Source organism: Procambarus clarkii, chromosome 60 (genome assembly GCF_040958095.1).
Source record: "Procambarus clarkii isolate CNS0578487 chromosome 60, FALCON_Pclarkii_2.0, whole genome shotgun sequence".
NCBI classification, from domain to species: domain Eukaryota; kingdom Metazoa; phylum Arthropoda; class Malacostraca; order Decapoda; family Cambaridae; genus Procambarus; species Procambarus clarkii.
Window position 1 is genome coordinate 31,287,515 of NC_091209.1, and position 18,848 is coordinate 31,306,362.

The 18,848-nt window shown below is 48.2% G+C and overlaps 1 protein-coding gene across 1 annotated transcript in view; it reads right to left on the bottom strand.

Moving 5' to 3' along the window:
- Nucleotides 1–18,848, bottom strand: part of LOC123766952 (arylsulfatase B) — a 205,598-nt gene that overhangs the window by 61,910 nt on the left and 124,840 nt on the right. The window contains 1 exon segment of the mRNA XM_069307715.1: nt 10,432–10,529. Coding sequence (XP_069163816.1) covers nt 10,432–10,529 — 98 coding nt within the window.

Here is an 18,848-nt window from a genome sequence, read left to right on the forward strand (position 1 = left end):
CACATGAATGTAAAGCTGCCGCCCAGTTGGGTGGGTGTGCAGCACATGACTGTAAAGCTGCCACCCAGTGGGGTGGGTGTGGAGCACATGACTGTAAAGCTGCCGCCCAGTTTGGTGGGTGTGGAGCACATGACTGTAAAGCTGCCGCCCAGTTGGGTGGGTGTGGAGCACATGACTATAAAGCTGCCGCCCAGTTGGGAGGGTGTGGAGCACATGACTGTAAAGCTGGCGCCCAGTTGGGTGGGTGTGGAGCACATGACTATAAAGCTGCCGCCCAGTTGGGTGGGTGTAGAGCACATGACTGTAAAGCTGCCGCCCAGTTGGGTGGGTGTGGAGCACATGACTGTAAAGCTGCCGCCCAGTTGGGTGGGTGTGGAGCACATGACTATAAAGCTGCCGCCCAGTTGGGTGGGTGTAGAGCACATGACTGTAAAGCTGCCGCCCAGTTGGGTGGGTGTGGAGCACATGACTGTAAAGCTGCCGCCCAGTTGGGTGGGTGTGGAGCACATGACTGTAAAGCTGCCGCCCAGTTGGGTGGGTGTGGAGCACATGACTGTAAAGCTGCCGCCTAGTTGGGTGGGTGTGGAGCACACGACTGTAAAGCTGCCGCCCAGTTGGGTGGGTGTGGAGCACATGACTGTAAAGCTGCCGCCTTGTTGGGTGGGTGTGGAGCACACGACTGTAAAGCTGCCGCCCAGTTGGATGGGTGTGGAGCACACGACTGTAAAGCTGCCGCCCAGTTGGATGGGTGTGCAGCAAGAATAGTAACTGTGTGACTCACCATAGATGTAAAGTGCCTTGTATGGTGACTGTTGTGCGCCTCTTGTTGAATCACTTGTGATACAAAAGATTATTGATGTGTGTATTTGTGTAGGTGATTGAGTATGTATGTGTATATATGTATATGTATATGTATATGTATGTACATGTATGTATGAGTATGTGTACATGTATATATAACATTAATAATTGTGCAACTAGCGTCAAAAGATTGGTATTTGCTTAGCTAAACGAACTAGAGGGTTCAGTTCCTGAACCGATTATGTGCCTCTGTAATCCTTTACACCACCGCCCACGGGATGGTATGGGATGCATAATAAAGAAAGAAATTGAATTGGAACTTACCTTATCTCCTAAATGTCAACATATGTCAGTTCAGTTCATGCTGTTGATCTCAATTAGTCTTATATCTTAGTTTTTAAGGTTTTTCCCAGATCTTGCCCAGAGCGCTGTGCGTAATAGTGCTTTAGGCATAGTATATACTTATTCTTTCTTGAAATTCAACATTCTACTTGTAACTCCCAACCACTCCCAACACCACTACCACTCCTAACACCAACACCCCGTGGGAAGTAGTGGAATTTATATCTATCCTTGAGCTGTACTTGCCTCCATACCCAAGCCCGTGAGTGATAGTGGACCGCATACCCTTCCTGTGGAAGTGAGTGGACCCCATACCCATCTAATGAGTGCTAGTGGACCCCATACCCATCTAGTGGGTGGTAATGGACCCCATACCCATCCTGTGGGAGGTAGTGAACCCCATACCCATCCTGTGGGTGGTAGTAAACCCCATACCCTTCTTGTGGGTGCTAGTGGACTCCATGCCCATCTAGTGGGTGGTAGTGGACCCCATACCCATCCTGTGGGTGCTAGTGGACCCCATACCCATCTAGTGGGTGGTAGTGGACCCCATACCCATCCTGTGGGTGGTTGTGGCCCCCATACCCATCCTGTGGGTGGTAGTGGACCCCATACCCATCATGTGGGTGCTAGTGGACTCCATGTCCATCTAGTGGGTGGTGGTGGACCCCATACCCATCCTGTGGGTGGTAGTTGACCCCATACCCATCCTGTGGGCGGTAGTGCACCTTATACCAATATTTTGGGCGGTACTGGACCCCATGTCCATCCTGTGAGTGGTATAGTGACCCCATACCCATACTATGTGTAGTAGTGCCCCCCCCCTCATACCTACCCTGTGGGCGGTAGTGGACCCCATACCCACCCTGTGGGTGGTAGTGGATCCCATACGTTTCCTGTGAGCGGTAGTGGACCCCCATACCCATCCTGTGGGTGGCAGTGACCCCATTGCCATCCTGTTGGCAGTAGTGGACCCCATATCTACCTTGTGGGCGGTTGTGGACCCCATACGTATCCTGTGGGCGGTAGTGGACCCCATACCCGTCCTGTGGGTGATAATGAACCCCATACCTATGCTGTGAGCGGTAGTGGACCCCATACGTGTCCTGTGGGCGGTAGTGGACCCCATACCTATCCTGTGGGCGGTAGTGGACCCCAAACCCTTCCTGCGGGTGATAGTGGACCCCATACCCATCCTGTGGGTGATAGTGGACCCTGTACCTATTCTGTGGGCGGTAGTGGACCCCATACCTATCCTGTGGTCGGTAAAGAATCCAATACCCACCCTGTGGGCGGTAGTGGACCCCATACGCGTCCTATGGGTGGTAGTTGAGCTCACCTATGGGTGAGCGCTTTGTAATGGGTTCGTATCCAGGCCGAGGAGGATTTACTGGGCGCAAATCCTTAACTGTAGCCTCTGTTTAACTCAACAATAAAATGTGTACTTGGTTGTAAAAACGATTCTTCGTGGGGGGTCGTATTCCAGGGACCTGCCCGAAACGCTACGCGTACTTGTGACTGTACAAGATTGTAACAACTCTTGTATACATATATTAAAAAAAAGTTAACCCCATACCCATCCTGTGGGCGGTAGTAGGCGATATACCCATCCTGTCGGTGGTAGTTAACCATATACCCATTCCGTGGACGGACTGGACCCTATACTCATGCTGTGGGTGGCAATGGAGACATACCCATCCTGTGGGTGGTAGTAGACACAATTTTCATCCTGTGAGTGATTGTGGACCCCATACCCATCCTGTGGGCGGTATAGTGGACGCCTCACACATCCTATGGGCGGAAGTGGAACATATACCCATCCAGTGGGAAGTAGTGGACCCCTTACTCATCCTGCAGATGATAGTGGCCCCCAAAACCATCCTGTAGGCGGTAGTGAACCCCATACCTATCCTATGGGTAGTTATTGGGCCCAGACCCATTCTACAAGTGGTATGGACCCCTTATCCGCCTAACAAGTGGTAGTGGACACTATACTCATCCTACAGTAGGTAGTAGACACTGTACTATCCTATTTGCAGTAGTTTACCCCATAGACATTCCAACGTAACATCGTTTTCTGTTAACGTTCCTACAATACATTCATTAAAGACTTTTAAAGCACAAACTAATGATTGTGAAGCACTATTATTCTATGTAATAATTAATAGTGCTTATTATAATTTACTAAGAAGAACTAATGTTTCTCAAAACAAAACTACGAAACTTCAATAGGATGTAGCTGATCTGTAATATTCTAAGAGCATGGACAATAGCAGGTAAATTTCACAACCCATATGGGACCTGAAAACTACAATTTTCATTATAAGTGAACCAATCACGACTATTCTGCTGTCTACGGCGATGGACGGGTTCTGTGAGATGTAAATTGATACGTGAGGAAGAGTTTGGGCCTTGGTAAAAATGTAACTGGGAATATATCACATATGTACAAATTCATATTCAACATATTGACTTTAAGCATTAAGTCATATATGTGCTGTCTTGTGTGAGAGCGGGTTGCAACGAGTGAACAGGTGTTCAGTTGAGGCCGGGTTGAAAAGGTGTACAGTTGTGGCTGGAGAGAACAGGTGTACATTTGTGGCTGGAGTGAACAGGCGTACAGTTGTGGCAGAAGTAAACAGGTGTTCAGTTGTGGCCGGGGTGAACAGGTGTACAATTGTGACCGGGGTGAACAGGTTTACAGTTGTGACTGAAGTGGACTGGTGTACATCCGTAAAAAACGTTTTACTTACAGTTATACCTGCGAGATTTGTATTAGCAACATATAGGAGAACAGAAAGTATGAGAACGCAATTTGAGGAAGACAAACTAATTATTCGATGAAATTATAGAAGTTTGTAAAGTCACTGCATTTTATATCCCCAGATTGTGGGATTAACCTTGCCCAAAATTACTCTTAATACAGCTCATATAACATAGATATGATTTCTCAAGGATTTCATGTGTGTTTGTCAATAAGCCAACTGAATCTACCTTACTCTGTAAAGTAGATCGTTAATTATTGAAGGTATTTATCTGGGGTCTCCCTGCTTTCTCTGGTAACTAATAGTTTTATTCTCTCCAGCAGACCTGCTACACCATTACCTACATCACTCATTCTTAACATTCTTAAGATTTATTTCGTAAAAATGAAGTGGATATTTATGACAAAGTTGGAGAGGCCAGTGACTAGGGAATCCGTCTTGAAAGAGCGTGAGGTGTTTACGGGATAGGTTATTTCCTTCAGGGAAAAGAATATCACTTCACTGAATGATTACTTCAGGTGTCGGTGTGTACACCAGGCCAGGCAGGAGATTGCACTTAGTGGGAGGACTGACTCGCAAGACATGAACATCATCCTCATGCTCACCTCAGCCTAACAAGTCCTGCACGTCGCTGATCCAAAGGTTCTCGCCCACACAAGTTGAAACATTTACTGTTAAATAACTATTTTCGGACTGATGTAACAAAAAATAACAAAATTCACTCGAAATGACATTTGTTCTGACGTTCAGGAGAGGACCACAAAATTTATAATAATGGATTTACTAGGATGTAATATGGCCAATATTTCTCTTGGAATATTTTCACTACAATCTCCCTAGCGCGAGGGAGGAGGGTGGAGTACTGGACAATAGTGAGGGAAGAGGGCGGAGTACTGGACAATAGTGAGGGAGGAGGGCGGAGTACTGGACAATAGTGAGGGAGGAGGGCGGAGTACTGGACAGTAGTGAGGGAGGAGGGCGGAGTACTGGACAATAGTGAGGGAAGAGGGCGGAGTACTGGACAGTAGTGAGGGAGGAGGGTGGAGTACTGGACAGTAGTGAGGGAGGAGGGTGGAGTACTGGACAGTAGTGAGGGAGGAGGGCGGAGTACTGGACAATAGTGAGGGAAGAGGGCGGAGTACTGGACAATAGTGAGGGAGGAGGGCGGAGTACTGGACAATAGTGAGGGAGGAGGGCGGAGTACTGGACAGTAGTGAGGGAGGAGGGCGGAGTACTGGACAATAGTGAGGGAAGAGGGCGGAGTACTGGACAGTAGTGAGGGAGGAGGGTGGAGTACTGGACAGTAGTGAGGGAGGAGGGTGGAGTACTGGACAGTAGTGAGGGAGGAGGGCGGAGTACTGGACAATAGTGAGGGAGGAGGGCGGAGTACTGGACAGTAGTGAGGGAGGAGGGCGGAGTACTGGACAATAGTGAGGGAAGAGGGCGGAGTACTGGACAGTAGTGAGGGAGGAGGGTGGAGTACTGGACAGTAGTGAGGGAGGAGGGCGGAGTACTGGACAGTAGTGAGGGAGGAGGGTGGAGTACTGGACAGTAGTGAGGGAGGAGGGCGGAGTACTGGACAGTAGTGAGGGAGGAGGGTGGAGTACTGGACAGTAGTGAGGGAGGAGGGCGGAGTACTGGACAGTAGTGAGGGAGGAGGGCGGAGTACTGGACAGTAGTGAGGGAGGAGGGCGGAGTACTGGACAGTAGTGAGGGAGGAGGGTGGAGTACTGGACAGTAGTGAGGGAAGAGGGCGGAGTACTAGACAATAGTGAGGGAGGAGGGCGGAGTACTGGACAGTAGTGAGGGAGGAGGGCGGAGTACTGGACAGTAGTGAGGGAGGAGGGCGGAGTACTGGACAGTAGTGAGGGAGGAGGGCGGAGTACTAGACAATAGTGAGGGAGGAGGGCGGAGTACTGGACAATAGTGAGGGAGGAGGGCGGAGTACTGGACAGTAGTGAGGGAGGAGGGCGGAGTACTGGACAGTAGTGAGGGAGGAGGGCGGAGTACTGGACAGTAGTGAGGGAGGAGGGCGGAGTACTAGACAATAGTGAGGGAGGAGGGCGGAGTACTGGACAGTAGTGAGGGAGGAGGGCGGAGTACTGGACAGTAGTGAGGGAGGAGGATGGAGTACTGGACAATAGTGAGGGAGGAGGATGGAGTACTGGACAGTAGTGAGGGAGGAGGATGGAGTACTGGACAATAGTGAGGGAGGAGGATGGAGTACTGGACAGTAGTGAGGGAGGAGGATGGAGTACTGGACAATGGTGAGGAAGGAGGGCAATGATGAGAAAGAAGGATGGAGTACTCAACAGCTGTGAGGGAGGAGAGAGGCGTATTAGACAACTATGCAGGAGGAGGGTGTAATATTGGACAATGGTGAGAGAGGTGGATGGAGTATTCAACAATAAGGGAGCCGGTCGGCCGAGCGGGCAGCACGCTGGACTTTTGATCCTGTGGTCCCGGGGTCGATCCCGGGCGCCGGCGAGAAACAATGGGCAGAGTTTCTTTCACCCTATGCCCCTGTTACCTAGCAGTAAAATAGGTACCTGGGTGTTAGTCAGCTGTCACGGGCTGCTTCCTGGGGGTGGAGGCCTGGTCGAGAACCGGGCCGCGTGACACTAAAAGCCCCGAAATCATCTCAAGATCTCAAGAAGATGATGAGGGAGGAGGGAGGAGTAGTAGACAATTATGAGGGTAGATGGTTGATTACTGGACAATGGTGAGGGAGGAGTATGGAGTACTAAACAATGGTGAGAGAGGAGGTGTGGAGTACAGGAGAATTGTGAGAAATGAGAGGTGCCGTATTGGATAATGGTGAGGATGGTAGGTGGAGTACAGGATACTTATGAGAGAGGAGGGTGTCGTATTGGATAAATGGGGAGGGAGGAAGGTGGAGTATTGGACAATAATGATGGAGGCGAGAGGGAGGGTGGAATATTGGAAAATAGTGAGGGAGGGGTATGGATTACCCTACAGTGGTGAGGGAGGAGGGTGTAGAACTAGGCAGTAATGAGGGAGGAGGTTGGTGTCCTGAACAATGATGAAGGAGATGTGTGGAGTTCTGGTTAATGGAGCATGAGAGAGTAGAGTATTCAAACAATGTGGGGCAGTAGGATGGAGTATTGGACAATATTCAGGAGGAGGGTTGAATGTTGGACAATAATGAGGGAAAAGGTTGGAGTGTTGGACAATGGTGAGGGAGTATTGGACAATATTCAGGAGGAGGGTTGAATGTTGGACAATAATGAGGGAAAAGGTTGGAGTGTTGGACAATGGTGAGGGAGTGTTGGACAATATTCAGGAGGAGGGTTGAATGTTGGACAATAATGAGGGAAAAGGTTGGAGTGTTGGACAATGGTGAGGGAGGAGGATTGAATACTGGACAATTGCTAGAGAGAAGGGTGGAGTGTTGGACAATAGTGAGGTAATAGCGTGGAGTACTGGACAATGGTGAGGGAGGAGGGTGGAGTACTGGACAATGGTGAGGGAGTAAGGTGGAGTACTCTTCAATTGTGAGGGAGGAGGGTGGAGTACTGGAAAATGGTGAGGGAGGAGGGTGGAGTACTCGATAATGGTGAGGGAGGAGGGTGGAGTACTCGACAATGGTGAGGGAGGAGGGTGGAGTACTCGACAATGGTGAGGGAGGAGGGTGGAGTACTCGACAATGGTGAGGGAGTAAGGTGGAGTACTCTTCAATTGTGAGGGAGGAGGGTGGAGTACTGGAAAATGGTGAGGGAGGAGGGTGGAGTACTCGATAATGGTGAGGGAGGAGGGTGGAGTACTCGATAATGGTGAGGGAGGAGGGTGGAGTACTCGACAATGGTGAGGGAGGAGGGTGGAATAATCTTCCCATATAAACATAGGTGAAGTAACTGGGCATTATGCAGGTCAGTGTTCATATCCTTCTCTATATATGTATCATAAAAATGAACATTTAATATCACTTCACTGTGATAATCTCACTATCACTAGAAAGCACCCCCAACCTCCCTTCTTGTGGAAACAACAGCTCAAGACACCAGGAGAGCCGCAGGGTGCGGCACTCTACAACCTGGACCAGAAATATTCATCACCAGCTGTTACTTATTGAAAGCTGTCGTTGACATGAATTATAACTAGTGAACCTGACAATGCAGGCAGAGTGAGAGATCAAGAGAACAAGAATTATCGAGGCAGTACTCGGGAGATAATGGGAACATGACCCATTGAGGCAGTACTGACAGATCAAGAGAACAAGAATTATCGATTCCAATGTAGTTGAATATGCAACACCTCCTGGGAAATAAATAATATCGAGTTTTTAATGAGTTTTATTAAGGCAATATCAACTGAAACCACCATGTGGCCATCATGGTCACTGCAGTGCAATATATATATATAGGTCTTGGAAATATAAACCAAACTCTTCACGATGCTGTAATTAGCAGTAAAACAGATGTCATCATTTTGCAAGAAACGTTTCCCTAGCACGATATCCTTCAGTTTACTGTGAATTAGCAGTATATTTTTCCGTATGAAGGGTGGAGATAAAGAGAATCAGTGATCCCTAGTAAGAACTACCATTCCCAGTTAGAAAATAGACCAGTTTACGTTGGGTTGAGGAAACCCTACATCCAGCCTGGTTGATTAACATTGATGCGACTCGAATGTCAGGCTGCGAGCAGCCATAACGAACAGCCTGGTTGATCAACCCAACAACCAGAAGGCCTGGTCAGAGATCCGGCCGCGGGGACACTGATCTCTGAAATCGTCAACAGGTAAGGAAAGTTTAGAAGAAATGTTTATAGCAGTGAGACCAAATATTACTGACAAACAGAGTTTCTCATACACAAGATCAACACTTTCCCTCGTCTCTTACTAGAACAGAGGCAGTGCTTTCCTTAGCTACGCATGAAGTGCAAATATTGCCTACGATATGATCACTTATCATCAAAAGTTAAGTGCAAATGGATAAGCGAGTGTTGGTGGGAGTCTATTAGCGTAAATTCTGCCAAAAATAACTTTCTTAGATAACTGTTCACAACCGAGACACTCTCAAGGTGTTTCCATTGATGTAAGGTTTACATCAACTGTACCCTAATATCAGTATAAGTGGGAGTTAGACCAAGTGATCAAGAGTGACCACTATGCTACCATAATCACGCTGAACACGCAACAATCACGTATACCACCTGCACAACAAGGTGGAATATAAAAACACTGGAATATATACCTAGAGGAACTTATAAAATGGTATGAAACACATGCGTTATTAAATGATTTAAGCATACATTACATCTGCAACAAACAAAGCTATCCTAGTCATTATCTTGGGAAACGCTAAATGAAAAAATATCCAAAGAAACTAAACGAGTCCATATCGTGAGAAAACATACCAAGAGAAACCCAACACCAGTAAGCAGCCGTAACGCAGGACAGACTCGTATAAACAATGTTTCCCAATTGGTTTTGGGGTGACACTTAATGTTAATGTTAAATTAGGAGACTTAAGAAAATGTTGTCTGAAAGATAAGACCAAATATACGAGACCAAATCTGAGCAACACACACAATCTATTTGGATACAATAAAAGGAAGGCTTATGTGGAAAGAAATATCTCAGGCGTACAGGTTCAACAATGTTTTAGTGACTTTTATGGCAACAGGTAAGCTGCTTGTCCTACCTAAGAAGAGAACAAAGAAATGCATAAGCAGGTAGGACAGTTCACTACGGCCCAGCAGACTTTATCTGAACAATACTGTGAGGCCAGACAAGGAAACACCTGAGAGTAGTGGGATGCTGCTTATGCTTGAGAAGCGCTGACATGTGCTTTTTCCATTTTGTGGTATAAGCTGGAGGGACTCCAAACGGGTCCTGCCGGGTAAGTACAAAGGTGACCCCTAGTCCTCAAAGGAAAGTCTACAACGGGCTCACCATAGTCCGTGCTACTTGGAACTTTTGTTCCGAGTAACTGAATCTAAAACAACAACAACAACATCATCAAAGGTTCCTATCCATATATATATATAGTAATTTTGTGTAAATCAGCAGGGACTAGAGAGAAGGGCATAATGTCACTGGGATCAAAGGTAACAGGGAGGAATAGACGCATAATACTACTGTGACCTAAGCTAACAGGGACGTATAAAGGCATAATGTCACTTGGAGATAAGTTAAGAGGGAAGTAGAGAGGCATAATGTCATTAGACGATAAGCTAACAGGGAAGAATACAGGAATAATGTCACTGGCATCTAAGCTAACAGGGAAGAATAGAGGAATAATGTCACTGACATCTAAGCTAACAGGGAAGAATAGAGGAATAATGTCACTGGCATCTAAGCTAACAGGAAAGTATAGATGCATAATATCACTGGGAGATAGGTTAACATGGAACTATAGAGTCATAATGTCACTGGGAGATAAGCTAACAGGGAAGTATAGATGCATAATGTCACTGGGAGATAAGCTAACAGGGAAGTATAGATGCATAATGTCACTGGGAGATAAGCTAACAGGGAAGTATACAGATAAAATACATACGTCGGTGGTGAAGACGATGACAGAGTTGTCGTAGTGACCGGTGTCCTTTAATGCCGTCACCACGCGGCCCACAGCCTCGTCCAAGGCGCTCAACATCCCTACAACAACATCCATCATTATCAATATATATCCACCAGTATAAAAATGTATTCTCGAAAGATATTATATGGGAATGACAAGGACTCATTCTGCACATATTTCTTAATTACATTAGGGAGAGTCACAAGAATATCAGAACGTAAACATTGTCACAATCAGAATCAGAAACTTTATTCGCACCGACTTACACAAATTACTATTATGATGGTTGCTTTAAACTGGCGTACAACACTCTAGATCAAGCATACATTTTTGCCATAAAGTGAGTAACATTTAGCTTACAATTAGGAAGATGATATATATTCCTCACACACATTTGTACTATTTTGTTGTCTATTTAGTTTATGTTTTTGAACGAATCGCTTTGCGTAATAGTGGGTTCATAAATTGTGTAACTCCTGTCCCTACCATTTGAACTTTACTCTTTTGTTTTTCATACACACATTATTTTGAATAAAATTGGATTTTATTGCATTGTTTTGTATTGTATTGTAGTGCATTATATTGTGTTGTATTGCATATTGTAAAAACTAAGATATGATTACCATTGGAACAGCTAGACTAAGGTAATTTGTGATATAAATGTGCACAGTTTATATCACATAAGTAAAATGATAAGAAAACAGAAGTAGAAGTAATATAAGATAATCATACCATGCACTAATAGAAATTTTCTCACACCAGCATACTATATCAACAGATTCTACGGTTGTCTCTGATCAAAATCACTCCAATCATCCACCCCATGTAACACAAATTTGACTTCAATTAGACTCAAAATGCGTTACAACCAATGTTGTAGAGAGTAGTTCCTTCATAAGTCCAAATATCTAGCTGGGGGGGGGGGGTCTCCCTACTATCTCTAATGAACACTTGTTTTATTTTACCCTGTTGACCTGCTACACCGTATTGTACCTCAATTATTAAGGTGTATATCCTAACAATTAATTGTATATATCTGAGAAAGTAAAGGTAGCCAGTGATAAGCGAGTGCCTGAAAAATAGAGTTGACCGAATTTTTTGATTGGATAATTACTTCCCAGAAAAAAATAAATCATTCCTGTGTGAATTTTTTTTTCAAATGTGAGTGTGGACATCAGGCCAGGGAAGAGATCAGTGAGTGCGAGGATGGACACTCAAGATATGTCGTCAACATTTCTTCCATTCTCAACTGAACTCGTCTTGTCGAATAATACATTCCATTTTGATGTTAAAATCCTTCTCGGATGATATACTATAAATAATAGTTTTTCGTAAACAACCCCCTTTTCAATATTTGGAGCCATCAGATTTGTTAGATTAGGTTTGATTCAGGCAATTTGGTACATCATTTTCTGACCATTGTGACAACTGGAGAGAACGGGCTGCTCACTTAAGCCTACCATGGTCAGCATTTGCAGGTACCATTGTTCACAACTATACAGACATGGACATTGACTATTAAATAACCTTACTTTCAACCCGGTATCACCATGTCTATCACCCAGTACCAGCGACATGCTTAGTGTCACCCAGTACCAGCGACAAGCTTAGTGTCACTCAGTACCAGCGACATGCTTAGTGTCACCCTGTACCAGCGACCAGCTTAGTGTCACCCAGTACCAGCGACATGCTTAGTGTCACCCTGTACCAGCGACCAGCTTAGTGTCACCCAGTACCAGCGACATGCTTAGTGTCACCCTGTACCAGCGACCAGCTTAGTGTCACCCAGTACCAGCGACATGCTTAGTGTCACCCTGTACAAGCGACCAGCTTAGTGTCACCCAGTACCAGCGACATGCTTAGTGTCACCCTGTACCAGCGACCAGCTTAGTGTCACCCAGTACCAGCGACATGCTTAGTGTCACCCTGTACCAGCGACCAGCTTAGTGTCACCCAGTACCAGCGACATGCTTAGTGTCACCCTGTACCAGCGACCAGCTTAGTGTCACCCAGTACCAGCGACATGCTTAGTGTCACCCTGTACCAGCGACCAGCTTAGTGTCACCCAGCACCAGCGACATGCTTAGTGTCACCCTGTACCAGCGACCAGCTTAGTGTTACTCAGTACTAGCGCCAAGCTTAATGTCACCCAGTACCAGCGACAAGCTTAGTGTCACTCAGTACTAGCGCCAAGCTTAGTGTCACCCAGTACCAGCGCCAAGCCTAGTGTCACCCAGCACCAGCGACAAGCTTAGTGTCACCCAGTACCAGCGACAAGATTAGTGTCACCCAGTACAAGCGCCAAGCTTAGTGTCACCCAATACCAGCGACAAACTTAGTGTCACCCAGTACCAGCAACAAGCTTATTGTCACCCAGTACCAGAGACAAGGTTAGTGTCTCCCAGTACCAGCGACAAGCTTCGTGTCACCCAGTACCAGCGACAAGCTTAGTGTCACCCACTACCAGCGACAAGCTTAGTATCACTCAGTACTAGCGCCAAGCTTAGTGTCACCCAGTACCAGCGCCAAGCCTAGTGTCACCCAGCACCAGCGACAAGCTTAGTGTCACCCAGTACCAGCGCCAAGTTTAGTATCACCCAGTACAAGCGCCAAGCCTAGTGTCACCCAGTACCTGCGACAAGCTTAGTGTCACCCACTACCAGCGCCAAGTTTAATGTCACCCAGTACCTGCGCTAAGCTTAGTGTCACCCAGTACTAGCGCGAAGCTTAGTGTCACCCAGTACCAGCGACTAGCTTAGTTTCACCCAGTACCTGGGCCAAGCATGGTGTCACCCAGTACCAGCGACAAGCATTGTGTCACCCAGTACCAGCGCCAAGCTTAGTGTCACCCAGTACCAGCTACAAGCTTAGTGTCACCCAGTACCAGTGACAAGCTTAGTGTCACCCAGTACTTGGGCCACGCTTAGTGTCACCCAGTACAAGCGCCAAGCTTAGAGTCACCCAGTACAAGCGACAAGCTTAGTTTCACCCAGTACTAGAGCCAAGCTTAGTGTCACCCAGTACCAACGACAAGATTAGTGTCACCCAGTACCAGCGCCAAGTTTAGTGTCATCCAGTACCTGTGCTAAGCTTAGTGTCACCCACTACTAGCGCTAAGCAAAGTGTCACCCAGTACCAGCGATTAGCTTAGTGTCACCCTGTACCTGCGCTAAACTTGGTGTCACCCAGCACCAACGACAAGCATTGTGTCACCCAGTACCAGCGTCAAGATAAGTGTCACCCAGTACCAGCGCCAAGTTTAGTGTCACCCAGTACCTGCGCTAAGCTTAGTGTCACCCAATACCAATGCCAAGCTTAGTGTCACCCAGCACCAGCGACAAGCTTAGTGTCACCCAGTACTAGCGACAAGCTAAGTATCACCCAGTACCAGCGACAAGCTTGGTGTCACCCAGTACTAGCACCAAGCTTAGTGTCACCCAGTACCAGCTCCAAGTTTAGTGTCACCCAGTACCAGTAACAAGCTTAGTGTCACCCAGTACCAGCGACTAGCTTAGTGTCACCCAGTACCAGAGATAAGGCTAGTGTCACCCAGTACCAGCGACAAGCTTAGTGTCACCCAGTACCAGCGCGAAGTTTAGTGTCACATAGTACCTGCGCTAAGCTTAGTGTCACCAAGTACTAGCGCTAAACTTAAGGTCACCCAGTACCAGCGACTAGCTTGGTGTCACCCAGTACCTGCGCCAAGCATGGTGTCACCCAGTACCAGCGAGAAGCATTGTGTCACCCAGTACCAGCGCCAAGTTTAGTGTCACCCATTACCTGCGCTAAGCTTAGTGTCACCCAGTACCACCGACAAGCTTAGTGTCACCCAGTATCAGCGACAAGCTTAGTGTCACCCAGTACAAGTGCCAAGCTTAGTGTCACCCAGTACCAGCAACAAGCTTAGTGTCACACATTACCAGAGACAAGGTTAGTGTCTCCCAGTACCAGCGACAATCTTAGTGTCACCCAGTACCAGCGACAAGCTTAGTGTCACCCAGTATCAGCGCCAAGTTTAATGTCACCCAGTACCTGCGCTAAGCTTAGTGTCACCCAGTACCAGCTACAAGCTTAGTGTCACCCAGTACCAGCGACAAGTTTAGTGTCACCCAGTACAAGCGCCAAGCTTAGTGTCACCCTGTACCAGCGACCAGCTTAGTGTCACCCAGTACCAGCGACAAACTTAGTGTCACCCAGTACCAGCTACAAGCTTAGTGTCACCCAGTACCAGCGACAAGTTTAGTGTCACCCAGTACAAGAGCCAAGCTTAGTGTCACCCAGTACCAGCAACATGCTTAGTGTCACCCTGTACCAGCGACCAGCTTAGTGTCACCCAGTACCAGCGACATGCTTAGTGTCACCCTGTACCAGCGATCAGCTTAGTGTCACCCAGTACCAGCGACATGCTTAGTGTCACCCTGTACCAGCGACCAGCTTAGTGTCACCCAGTACCAGCGACATGCTTAGTGTCACCCTGTACCAGCGACCAGCTTAGTGTCACCCAGCACCAGCGACATGCTTAGTGTCACCCTGTACCAGCGACAAGCTTAGTGTCACTCAGTACTAGCGCCAAGCTTAGTGTCACCCAGTACCAGCGCCAAGCCTAGTGTCACCCAGCACCAGCGACAAGCTTAGTGTCACTAAGTACCAGCGCCAAGTTTAGTATCACCCAGTACAAGCGCCAAGCCTAGTGTCACCCAGTACCTGCGACAAGCTTAGTGTCACCCACTACCAGCGCCAAGTTTAATGTCACCCAGTACCTGCGCTAAGCTTAGTGTCACCCAGTACTAGCGCGAAGCTTAGTGTCACCCAGTACCAGCGACTAGCTTAGTTTCACCCAGTACCTGGGCCAAGCATGGTGTCACCCAGTACCAGCGACAAGCATTGTGTCACCCAGTACCAGCGCCAAGCTTAGTGTCACCCAGTACCAGCTACAAGCTTAGTGTCACCCAGTACCAGTGACAAGCTTAGTGTCACCCAGTACTTGGGCCACGCTTAGTGTCACCCAGTACAAGCGCCAAGCTTAGAGTCACCCAGTACAAGCGACAAGCTTAGTTTCACCCAGTACTAGAGCCAAGTTTAGTGTCACCCAGTACCAACGACAAGATTAGTGTCACCCAGTACCAGCGCCAAGTTTAGTGTCATCCAGTACCTGTGCTAAGCTTAGTGTCACCCACTACTAGCGCTAAGCAAAGTGTCACCCAGTACCAGCGATTAGCTTAGTGTCACCCTGTACCTGCGCTAAACTTGGTGTCACCCAGCACCAACGACAAGCATTGTGTCACCCAGTACCAGCGTCAAGATAAGTGTCACCCAGTACCAGCGCCAAGTTTAGTGTCACCCAGTACCTGCGCTAAGCTTAGTGTCACCCAATACCAATGCCAAGCTTAGTGTCACCCAGTACCAGCGACAAGCTTAGTGTCACCCAGTACTAGCGACAAGCTAAGTATCACCCAGTACCAGCGACAAGCTTGGTGTCACCCAGTACTAGCACCAAGCTTAGTGTCACCCAGTACCAGCTCCAAGTTTAGTGTCACCCAGTACCAGTAACAAGCTTAGTGTCACCCAGTACCAGCGACTAGCTTAGTGTCACCCAGTACCAGAGATAAGGTTAGTGTCACCCAGTACCAGCGACAAGCTTAGTGTCACCCAGTACCAGCGCGAAGTTTAGTGTCACATAGTACCTGCGCTAAGCTTAGTGTCACCAAGTACTAGCGCTAAACTTAAGGTCACCCAGTACCAGCGACTAGCTTGGTGTCACCCAGTACCTGCGCCAAGCATGGTGTCACCCAGTACCAGCGAGAAGCATTGTGTCACCCAGTACCAGCGCCAAGTTTAGTGTCACCCATTACCTGCGCTAAGCTTAGTGTCACCCAGTACCACCGACAAGCTTAGTGTCACCCAGTATCAGCGACAAGCTTAGTGTCACCCAGTACAAGTGCCAAGCTTAGTGTCACCCAGTACCAGCAACAAGCTTAGTGTCACACATTACCAGAGACAAGGTTAGTGTCTCCCAGTACCAGCGACAATCTTAGTGTCACCCAGTACCAGCGACAAGCTTAGTGTCACCCAGTATCAGCGCCAAGTTTAATGTCACCCAGTACCTGCGCTAAGCTTAGTGTCACCCAGTACCAGCTACAAGCTTAGTGTCACCCAGTACCAGCGACAAGTTTAGTGTCACCCATTACAAGCGCCAAGCTTAGTGTCACCCTGTACCAGCGACCAGCTTAGTGTCACCCAGTACCAGCGACAAACTTAGTGTCACCCAGTACCAGCTACAAGCTTAGTGTCACCCAGTACCAGCGACAAGTTTAGTGTCACCCAGTACAAGAGCCAAGCTTAGTGTCACCCAGTACCAGCAACATGCTTAGTGTCACCCTGTACCAGCGACCAGCTTAGTGTCACCCAGTACCAGCGACATGCTTAGTGTCACCCTGTACCAGCGATCAGCTTAGTGTCACCCAGTACCAGCGACATGCTTAGTGTCACCCTGTACCAGCGACCAGCTTAGTGTCACCCAGTACCAGCGACATGCTTAGTGTCACCCTGTACCAGCGACCAGCTTAGTGTCACCCAGTACCAGCGACATGCTTAGTGTCACCCTGTACCAGCGACCAGCTTAGTGTCACCCAGCACCAGCGACATGCTTAGTGTCACCCTGTACCAGCGACCAGCTTAGTGTCACTCAGTACTAGCGCCAAGCTTAGCGTCACCCAGTACCAGCGACAAGCTTAGTGTCACTCAGTACTAGCGCCAAGCTTAGTGTCACCCAGTACCAGCGCCAAGCCTAGTGTCACCCAGCACCAGCGACAAGCTTAGTGTCACCCAGTACCAGCGACAAGATTAGTGTCACCCAGTACAAGCGCCAAGCTTAGTGTCACCCAGTACCAGCGACAAACTTAGTGTCACCCAGTACAAGCGCCAAGCTTAGTGTCACCCAGTACCAGTGACAAACTTAGTGTCACCCAGTACCAGCAACAAGCTTAGTGTCACCCAGTACCAGAGACATGGTTAGTGTCTCCCAATACCAGCAACAAGCTTCGTGTCACCCAGTACCAGCAACAAGCTTCGTGTCACCCAGTACCAGCGACAAGCTTAGTGTCACCCACTACCAGCGACAAGCTTAGTGTCACTCAGTACTAGCGCCAAGCTTAGTGTCACCCAGTACCAGCGCCAAGCCTAGTGTCACCCAGCACCAGCGACAAGCTTAGTGTCACCCAGTACCAGCGCCAAGTTTAGTATCACCCAGTACAAGCGCCAAGCCTAGTGTCACCCAGTACCTGCGACAAGCTTAGTGTCACCCAATACCAGCGCCAAGTTTAATGTCACCCAGTACCTGCGCTAAGCTTAGTGTCACCCAGTACTAGCGCGAAGCTTAGTGTCACCCAGTACCAGCGACTAGCTTAGTGTCACCCAGTACCTGGGCCAAGCATGGTGTCACCCAGTACCAGCGACAAGCATTGTGTCACCCAGTACCAGCGCCAAGCTTAGTGTCACCCAGTACCAGCTACAAGCTTAGTGTCACCCAGTACCAGTGACAAGCTTAGTGTCACCCAGTACTTGGGCCACGCTTAGTGTCACCCAGTACAAGCGCCAAGCTTAGAGTCACCCAGTACAAGCGACAAGCTTAGTTTCACCCAGTACTAGAGCCAAGCTTAGTGTCACCCAGTACCAACGACAAGATTAGTGTCACCCAGTACCAGCGCCAAGTTTAGTGTCATCCAGTACCTGTGCTAAGCTTAGTGTCACCCACTACTAGCGCTAAGCAAAGTGTCACCCAGTACCAGCGATTAGCTTAGTGTCACCCTGTACCTGCGCTAAACTTGGTGTCACCCAGCACCAACGACAAGCATTGTGTCACCCAGTACCAGCGTCAAGATTAGTGTCACCCAGTACCAGCGCCAAGTTTAGTGTCACCCAGTACCTGCGCTAAGCTTAGTGTCACCCAATACCAATGCCAAGCTTAGTGTCACCCAGTACCAGCGACCAGCTTAGTGTCACCCAGCACCTGCGACATGCTTAGTGTCACCCTGTACCAGCGACCAGCTTAGTGTCACTCAGTACTAGCGCCAAGCTTAGTGTCACCCAGTACCAGCGACAAGCTTAGTGTCACTCAGTACTAGCGCCAAGCTTAGTGTCACCCAGTAAGAGCGCCAAGCCTAGTGTCACCCAGCACCAGCGACAAGCTTAGTGTCACCCAGTACCAGCGATAAGATTTGTGTCACCCAGTACAAGCGCCAAGCTTAGTGTCACCCAGTACCAGCGACAAACTTAGTGTCACCCAGTACAAGCGCCAAGCTTAGTGTCACCCAGTACCAGCGACAAACTTAGTGTCACCCAGTACAAGCGCCAAGCTTAGTGTCACCCAGTACCAGCGACAAACTTAGTGTCACCCA